We start from the raw sequence: 10,461 nt of genomic DNA, 5'->3' as shown, positions 1-10,461 counted from the left end.
TATCACTACACGTAGCCAAATCGTCGTTCGCATTTGTAAACGCCTTTTTCGAAGACCCACTTAAGGGTGTCAAGACCGCATCTGGAAAGAGCACACGTTCTCGACCATACGTTTTTCATCAATGTGGAAAGTAAATAAGATTGGTGTAGATTTCCACTTGTTGGCCGTTTTAGGCACAATTTTGCGGTTTTCTGTAAGTGGATTTAATTATCACAAACGAGGAAAAGGTTTCACGAAGATTAAAATTAAACAAACGCTATTTCAAACCAACGTTTATATTATGCGTCAATATTGGTTTAAAAAACATCCATGTTTGCAAAAAAGATTAAAAAACGTGTTTTATTTATTAATTTATAATATCTGAAAATTGTTACAAATAGGCATACACTTTTTAGTATTTTTATTATGTATTTTTTTTGTAAATGCCATATTTGTTTAAATCCAAGCCACCAAATACACACAACGCAAAAGTCTAAGGATATTTTAATAATTTGACAATGCCGATGACAGAAATTTCATGACCATATAAATTTGCTTGTATCATAATTGCTGATGCAGACACTTACTTCTTATAAAAAAAAAATTGTAAAACTGATAGCAATACGTGTTTTAGAATGTTTTTTATAAGGGACAAAAAATTGACATTTTTATGTTTTGTTTATTTTTAATTTTAGTCACTTTATACCATTCTTGCTTAATAGGTGAGTTAACGATATTATCCTTTTACTATGCAACGACAATATTTATCGTTGGACGAGATGAATAGTGCCGTGGGCCTCCTTCAAGCTGGTATGCGATAAACTCAAGTTGCTGATCAGCTGGGTTTCTCCCAAAGCGTCGTAAGTCGTTTGTGGCGTCGGTTTAGAGACACTGGGATTCCAGCCGAGCAACATCCAGGACGTGGTCGCTCTACAATCTCAAGACCGATATTTAATTTTGAATGCCAGAAGGCAGCCAACAATCACAGCACCCAAACTGGTGAATGAATTACAGCTTGCACATAATAATTAGCAGCAGTACTGTGAGGCATCGTCTCCGTGAAGCCAATCTTCGTAGTCGGCGACCACTGAGATGTCAACCTTTATCTAGAGGCAATCGCGCTGCAAGATTAACCTGGTTTCAAGAGTTTCAGAATTGGACTGACAATGAGTGGGCCACAGTGTTGTTTAGTGACGAGTCTAGATAATGACTTCATCCAGATTCTCGTCGAACAAGAGCTTGGAGACGACCCGGAAATGGAGAACGATTACGAAATCTTCAAGAAGTGTATGCATACAGAGGTGGTACATTAATGGTATGGGGCGGAATCATGATTGACGAAAGAATTGACCTCATTTTCCCACATGGCTTTCTCATAAGCCAGCAATATTTGGACACTATTCTTGAACCTGTTGTGTGCCCGTTTGCTGCTGCTGTTAGAGAAAATTTTTACTTTTTGCATGATAACGCTTGACCATATGTTGCGCATATTGTAACAAGCTGGTTGGATAACGAGGGTATTGATGTATTGCCGTGGCCAGCACAATCACTGGACTTGAATCCCATTGAGCATGTATGGGACATGCTCCAACGAAGAATTACTCCACATATGGGCAATATCTACAAGGAGTTTCAATTAAAAGAGCGTCTGAGAGAACAATGGACACAACTACCTCAAGCAGACATTAACAATGTGATTCGGAGCATGAACAGTAGATGTAGAGCTGTGATAAATCAACGTGGTAGCCATACTTTATTTTAAGTTTATATTTCGTATTTTTGACATTTTATGGAGGTATGTAAAACATGGGTGATTTGCAATATATTTTTTTCTGCTCCAATTTTCTGTTTTTTTTTGCAATTTATGATTTTTGACATATTAAACAACAATTTAAACTACAAATTTTGTATTACTTTTTTTAAGTTGATTACAGATAAACAAAATACGTCTATTTATAAAAATATCCCTAGACTTTTGCGTTGTGTGTAGAAAGCAATCTATAAGTAAAGGATTGAGTATCCGATCCCTGTTCACAGATCTAATACGCATCAATATTGTGTAAAAAACAATGTAACGAAATTAAAAGTAAAATGCAAGTTGAAACAAATAAAAAGATGTTTATTGCTTCTTTGTGACATTCCTGTTTTTTAGTTATAGTCTTAGATGTCTTTCTTCACTGGGGCGTCCTAATTACCTCCTCTCTAGCTATTCTAACCTAACTTCTACCATTCGTTTTTAATCCTACATTAATTATATTGTTTTTTTCTGTGTACTTATACAAACTTATAATTTTCCCACTTTTAAGTGCATAGTCTAGCTTCTTCGTATTCTGTTTCTTTTATAGTCCAGTCGTCAGAGACGAAAATGTCACTGAACCTCTAAAAATCATACGAATAAGCTGAATTTTTTGCCGAGAATATCAATTTTGGGACCCCATAAGATATGCAAAATAGTTTACCACTTTTACCCCCGAGCGTCCCCCTAAAACCTCCCTGGCAGGGGGATAAAAACGCAAAAAAATTGATTTACCAATAATCTGTACGCCGTAGAAAAAAATGCTTTGAATAAAAAATGCAGCTGAGATAATTTCGAACAAAAATGTTTATTAGCATTTTTTGTGTAGAATGAACCGTTCTCTCAGAAACAACGCTTGAAGTGATGGGTGATTTGAATGTCAGTTACGCCCCCGAAATCAATGTTCAATAAAATTTATATCAGCTCGACGGTAAAAATTCAACATCTTTTGATTCGAGTGTCATATCGACAAAAGTAGAGATCCTTTTAAAAGGTAAAGATTGCAGATATATGCAATTTTTGTATTTTGCCGCAAATGAGCTAAGTTTTTATAAAGGTTTTAAATAAATAAGTGTAGCGCGATTTTTGCATTTTTTTGATTCTTATGAGATCAATACAATTTATCACTTTTATTGACCAGATACTATAGAGTTTCCATTGCTAGAGTCTGTAACCGTTTCAAAAGATTTAAAAGAAAATCATTATAAATTTCGATTATTTTTTTTTTTAAATAAAACTACTAACCCCATCTATCTGTCAAGTACCTACCTGTAGCCGACTCAAGGATTCTTCTGTAATTCCCAAATATATCCGGTAGATGAGCACATTCATCACCTTGTCACTCACGCCCAGAATCACGCGCCATGATAGCGTCTCGCTCTTTTCTGTTAAGAACGTCCAACCGTTAAGACGTGTTTCCGAAGTGGGTCTCATTTAGAGGTGAGCTAAGAAATTTTTTTCTTGTCCATATTTCAGATAGATATTTATTTTTAGACCCTTATTGGAGAGGCTATAATGCTGATATATTTCTGATACATGTCGCAAGATAATATTGGTATGGAGTTATTCCAGATCATGGCCCAGTAGCGGTATCTTTTTATGGAATACCTAACCCCTCTTATCTGGGATGGTGGTGGATTGATATCGGATGTAGCCGAATCAATGGTTTATTTGGTGACTGATTAAATAAGAAAAGAAACAGAGCAGATTCAGGTTGTACCAATTTTTATTATACCTACTTTCAAGACAACGGGAAATAACTATGAACTCAAAAAATAAAAATATAGTGAAGTGTTCTAATTTTATTTAAAGGTTTATTTTCTCTATTATTCCTAGTTGATAAATAACTATATTATTTTCAATGTAAACAAATTTCGAAATTTGGGGTTAATATATATATATATATATATATATATATATATATATATATTCATTTTCTTTATAACTAATTCTTAATTTAATACGATACAAAGCTTTTTTGTTTATTGTAATGTAAACATAAAATAGTATTTTGGTATCCCTTTGGGATGACGTAACTTTTAATGTTTTCTTTTTGTTCATTACTAAGAAATAATAAAGAATAGTTTTCCTGTAAACCTTCGATAAATCTTATTTTTTTTTGCTCGTCCCCTTCGAGGATAAACCAGGGGTGGCGTCCAATAATAAATTATAATTTCATATTATCTAATTGTGCTTGGATTTAAGATACGATATAGTTTCTATATGTTTAAGAAAACCCGCCCAATTCTCTTCGACAGTGAGCGATTCTGGCCTTGCATATATCATTGTAGCACGCAGTGTTACAAGTCTAATCTTCAAAACCTATAGCATAAAATTTTAGTTTTGAGTTTTGGTAACAAATGTGAGGCATTTGAAATATGCTTAAAAAACGCTGAATTTAAACTTTCACTTTACAAAAGATCTAAAACATTGCTCTTTTGGTACGTTTTTCAGAAGTACCCAACTTTTGTTTTTCATCGCATCCAAAACAGTTTTCTTAGAGGCATTTCGTATCTTTTTGGGGTCTCAAAATTGATCTTTTTGTCAAAATTCAACTTGTTCGTATGATTTTTAGGGGTCAAATCTCTGACGACTTGACTATTACTACTATTGGCTATCTAATTATTATCTACGGCCGCGACAAATCATAAATGGATGTATCTGCCTGTAGTACCGAATATTGTGGCTTTGATCCCATTACAAACAAAAGCAGAAAGTATTATCAATGTTCATGCTCAAAACTACATGGCAAATCACCGATTGGTATTTACCTAAAATAGTGAGTAACTTTTTACACTCATTTCTTCCTCTTGAGGTGTCTTAATAGCAACAAATTCTCAAAGACACTTCGTCTAAGGGCCTAGCAACCTCAGTGTTGGAGTCCTACGTTGCGATGAAGTAAATTACATCTATAACTTAACTAATCCTAAATTGTTATCAGCAAAAATGTCACTTAAAACCTATTTAATATCATTTAAAGGGTTTTTACTCATATATTTAGTGGCTTCAAGCATGTAAACCTAGAAAAGCACTGATGGTAGAATAGGCATTTCGAAAACGTTCTGTGATGTATATAGGGTTTTTATATTATTATTATACCTTTTATAAAGGATTTTTTAAATAAACTTTTTGGGATTTATGGTATACAGCCAGCTACACCAATTTAATATAACCGCCTGAAAATTGAACGCTAACTAGAAGAACGATAGTGATAGCCATAAATTTTCTCAAAAATAGAAAGTCACCAGGACCAGACGGAATAACCAACGGGCTTCTAAAACACGGAGGAGAAAGTATAACCCTAGAGATGACAAAACTTATACAAAAACTAATATTGCATTGCAAGATACCAGACGCATGGAGAAAGAGCATAATAACACCAATGTTCAAGAAATGATATAAAGAATACCCAACAATTATAGAGGCATAAATCTGAACACGGTACTTAAGCTTACCACAAAAGTCCTAACCAACAAAATCAATAAATTAACAACTTTATCAGATGAACAATAAGGATTCAGATCTGGAAGATCCTGTGTAGACGCCGTATTTGTACTAAGACAAATCACAGAAAAAGCCATCGAGTACAATTAACCAGAATATCTATGTTTTATAGACGTGACAAAGTCTTTCAATCGTATCCAAGGCGAAGACGTCTTACACCTACTGTATAAAAGAAGCATACCAATCAATATTATACAAACCATCGAAAACATCTACTTACATAATTGAATACAGGCAAAGATAAATGAAAAACCAACACAGTGTATACCAGTACAAAGCGGAGTCAGACAGGGTGACTCGTTAAGCCCACTTCTCTTTAATATAATAATGGACGAAATAATACAGGCAGTACGTAAAGGTCATGGTTACAGAATGGGAAACAAAGAAATCCAAATATTATGTTATGCAAACGATGCCGCATTAATCGCCGAGACAGAAGTCGAACTCCAAAGATTAACACATATATCTTCAATACAACAGCCAAGAAATACAATATGATAATATCAACAGAAAAAACCAAAATGTATGACAACATCTAAATACTCCCTACGATGTAAAATCGAAATTGATGGGAAAATAATAAAGCAGGAAGCAAGGGTTAGATATGTGGGAATAGATATAACTAGTTACGTAGATGTTGAAGAAGAAGAACGACAACAAAGCTTAAAAGCAAGTAAAGGGGCGGAATCACTTAATGACACAATCTGGAAGAACAAACGCCTAAGAAAAGATACAAAAACAAGAATCTGTAAAGAAACAATTAGACCTACATTAACATACACGGCGGAGACAAGAAACTCCCACGAATATTAGGGAAAATTCTGTTGGATAGGGAGAGAAGCGAAAACATAAGAAGAACATGCAATATAGAAGACATAAATGTTTAATAGATTAGTAGAATGGCTGAGGATAGGACAGTACGAATAGCACGACATAAGTCGACAAATGGACGAAGAAGTATTGGCAGACCAAGAAAAAGATGGTGCGGTAATTTAAACAATTTATCAGGCTAATATTGAAGAAGAAACGGGCTTTAAAGCGTACATACCAGAAGGAAGAAGAAAAAGACTTAATACATCACAGGCAATTTGACAGAGGTAGCTTTAACAATATGGTCGTTACCAACTGTCAAAGTTCCTAGTGGAAGACCTTATGTTAGAATATGATTCATTACTTTAAGTAATCTTCATTTTGAAAATTTTCTTAAATGTTGTTTTTTAAAGACAGCAATAAATATCAAAAACCACCTCGGTAGTCACGATACGTGTCGGAAGAAATGTTCGTATTGACACATAATTTTCTTTCAATATTAATTCCCTAATTTAGTTTTAACTTTTATTTCGTTAGCTTAACAAAAATTTGTTAAGTGTAATAAAAACATAACTACTTTCCGAATACACGCCAGAAATACTAAAAATAACGATAGAGAAGGTATTCCAAAATACTTTGTTAAAACGTACATAACACCGACCGCAAACTTTTGGAGTGTAATTAAAACGAAACGATCTAATACATTTTGTGCCCTAAAACCATCAGACAAATAAAATGATCTTGTTAAAAGACTGCAATGCCGTAAAAATCGCAAGTGAAGCACAACAGCGTCAGCTATTAGGTAACAAGAGAAACGAATAGTTGTCTTTCCCATTTAGGTGAGGTCAACGACGGCATTACCAACTTCTTTCGAGTTTTATAGCATGAAGCTACATTAGGAAAATTGTGTTTGCTCAGGTACAGAATTGATTTTCCCCCAGCTGTTTGTTAGGTGACGCATCATTAGTAATTGCGTGAGAACGTTACATGAAAACAAAGACCATTAAAACCAAAATAGGATAAAAATTGAAGGGTAATATTAGATCCATGTTAATATTTCAGATGTCAGACAACTTGCTACGCATATCTCTTAAGGTTATTTTTGAATGCTATACAGAGTGGTTTATTAGTAAATGTGTTTTTGTTTTAGTTCTGTTTTATTTTAAAGATAATAACTTTTGATCTATTATTATTAAATATATGTACTTAACATAGTATACACATAATACCTATATTATACAGATTTTTTTACACTGTGAATATTGTATTATAGACATTAATGTTTTTTTTTATACCACATTCTGTAGTGACGTATCCTATACATTTAGTTTGAATGTCTTAAAGGATCAATAAAGATGACTATGACTATGATTATACTTAATTTAATTGTTGAAAATATATACCGCGTGCTGAACCGAAAATATTTTAGATCTCGAATATTTCAATACAAATAAACAATGTGTAAAAAAAGTGAACAAAAATACAAGAACACTTATATTTTTGTTCCATGAGACACGTATTTCTCTTATCTCTTGTACTGTCGTACCACCGTTCTAACTGTTAGGAAGATAATATACACTACCCTATCTATAAAAAAAGAGAAAACGTTAAATATTTTTTTTACGATTTACGTATTTCTCCTACTTCTTTTGATATTATTTGTATAGTACTCCAATCACTCGAACTATTTATTATCATCATCATACAGCCTAATATTTATCACGTCCACTACTGGACATAGGCATCCCTTAAACTCCTTCATTTTTTACAGTTTTGTGCTCTTTATTGCCACTTTTTGGTGACACGCCTGATGTCGTCAGCCCAACGTGTAGGTGGTCTTCCTCTACTACATTTGTCTGCTCTTGGCCTCCAATTTGTAATTTTGCTCGTATATCGTAAGTCGTGCATTCTCGCTACATGGCCTGCACAGTTCTATATCAGTTCCGCTATGTGTTTCACAAGATCAGTAATACTCGTCCTTCATTTGACCAGAAAAGTTCGTCCATACTGTCCTAGTTGCTGACATCGAAAAGGATGTTATATTAGGAATGGACATAATGAATTTGCATGGATTTCAATTGGATTTTAAGAATAAGGTAATCAAAGTTGGTAACGAGGAGGTTTTACTTCATCCACATGCTGACAGCACTGTGTAAGCAGCCGTTAAAGAAGATACAGTTATATCTGCGAGAAGTGCAACGATCATAGTAGCGCAGCTACAGGGAATTGTAGAAGATGGAACACCTGTTATGATGGAGTCTTGGAACCATGACGACGAGGTTGGCCAAGGAATCAGAATTGGAAAGGAATTGGTGACTTCTGGTAAAGAGATTCCTGTAAGATTTATCAATGTCAATGATTACCCAGTGACCATCAAGAAGAAGACAAAAGTAGGAACCTGTGTATCTGTCATCTATAATCCGTCAGACGACAACATCCTAAAACTCCAACGACAAAATTCGACCAAATGGTTGCAGGTGCTGGCCAGTCTCTAAATCAGGTGGAGAAAAGAAAATTAAGGGAGTTTCTTCGGCGGTATCGTGACATTTTCGTACCGAAAGGAGAAAAGATGGAAAGGACTACCGTTTTTAAACATAAAATTGATACTGGTAATGCTAAGCCAATTCGCGAAACAGTTCAACGGTTACCACAGGCGAAGACAAAGGAAACTGAAAGAACGACAGGGTTCTGTGTGGACTACGCTTTGTTGAACAATGTTACCAAAATAGAGAGTTATCTTCTGCCTCGGATCTACGACACGTTGGATGTTTTGGCTTGAAGTAAATTGTTTTTTACTTTGGATTTGACACTTTGTTTTCTGACAATCTGGTAAAAATGGACACAGTAGATAAAGAGAAGACAGCCTTCACCACAGGATCTGGATTATGGCAATTCAACGTTATGCCATTTGGACTCTGTAATGCTTCTGCGATATTTGAAAGGCTTATGGAAAACGTATTGAGAGGATTATCTTGGAAACATAATTGTTTTGGGCGAGACTTTTGAAGACCATATGAAGAATTTAGAAAACCTTTTTAATCGACTTAAAGCTGCCCAATTGATGTTAAACCTCAAGAAGTGCCATCTATTTCAAAGTAAAGTCAATTATCTGGGTCATCTATTCAGTAAAGATGGAGTGGCCGCAGATAAGGGAACAATCGATTCCATTAAGGAATGGCCAGAACCGACTGACAAAGATCAAGTGAGAAGTTTTCTTGGGCTATGTACTTACTATCGAAGGTTTATTAAGAAGTTTTCAGATATCGCTAAACCATTAACGCGACTTACAGAGGAAGCAAGAGATTACTGCTGGGATGGAGACTGTCAAACTGCCTTTGAAACAGAGAACTTCTAGCAGTAGTGAAATCAGTAGAACACTTTTATCAGTACCTCTATGGAAGGAAGTTGTTAATTCGAATCGACCATGCCGCGCTTAAGTGGTTAATGCAGTTTAATAATCCAGAGGGTCAGATAGCCAGATGGATTGAACGACTCCAGGAATAGGATTTCAAGATTGGACTTCAAGAGCATCGGACTGGAGTCAGTCACAGAGAACAAGAACAGGAGAAAGATCCAGTTTTACAGAAAATCCTAAAATGGAAACAAGAAAATCGTCGATCCCCTTGGCAAGATATCAATCCTATACTCGGTAGTTAAAACATATTGCGCCCAGTGGGACTCCTTTATCATAGAAGACAGCTTGCTTAAATGAGTACTGGAAAACGATGATGGTTCAGAGATGGAGAAGATAGTTGGTGATTCCATAGAACAGAATAGCCGAACTACTTCGTTAGTTACACGACAGTTCATCAGGGCATTTTGGTTCAAAGAAAACCCTTTAGAGAATTTGGGAACGGTTTTATTGGATCCTACGATGTAAAGGACTGGTGTAAGAAATGTACTACCTGTGCTACGAGTAACAGACCTTATCGAAAAAGAAAGGCTCCTTTGAGACAATACAATGTTGAAAGACTGTTTAAAGACTAACTTTAGATATTGCGGGACCATTTCCAGAAAGTGAAAATGGAGGCAAGTACATGTTGGTCGTAATGGATAACTTCACGAAGTGGGTCGAGATCTACGTAATTCCAGACCAAAAACCCACCACTGTTGCAGATGCGTTAATAAAAGAGTATATCAGCCGATTTGGAGTGTCTCTGAAAATCCATAGTGACCAGGGTAGGAAAGGCATGAAGAAAACAAGAACTACAGCCTATCACCCAAAATCGGATGGAATGGTAGAGCGGAGGAACAAGACAGTTGGCAAGTATTTGACAAAAATGGTGTTCAATCATCAGCGAGACTGGGACCAATACCTTATGTTCTTCGCAATGGCCTACATATAAGCTGTTAATGAATCAACGGGCCAAACA

General features: G+C 35.2%; 1 protein-coding gene across 1 annotated transcript; it reads left to right on the top strand.

Moving 5' to 3' along the window:
* Window positions 1–8,555: 8,555 nt before the first annotated feature.
* Window positions 8,556–8,867, top strand: LOC140444283 (uncharacterized). Its single transcript, XM_072536033.1, has one exon. The coding sequence runs from the start codon at window positions 8,556–8,558 to the stop codon at window positions 8,865–8,867; it is 312 nt and encodes a 103-aa protein (XP_072392134.1).
* The last annotated feature ends 1,594 nt before the right edge of the window (window positions 8,868–10,461 follow it).

Source organism: Diabrotica undecimpunctata, chromosome 6, assembly GCF_040954645.1.
Source record: "Diabrotica undecimpunctata isolate CICGRU chromosome 6, icDiaUnde3, whole genome shotgun sequence".
NCBI lineage: Eukaryota > Metazoa > Arthropoda > Insecta > Coleoptera > Chrysomelidae > Diabrotica > Diabrotica undecimpunctata.
Note: the sequence above shows the minus strand (reverse complement) of the source record. Positions and strands in the feature narration are given on the sequence as shown.

Excerpts from the sequence above, each read along its gene's own strand:
- LOC140444283 (XM_072536033.1), top strand. The coding sequence starts at position 8,556 with ATGGTTGCAGGTGCTGGCCAGTCTCTAAATCAGGTGGAGAAAAGAAAA.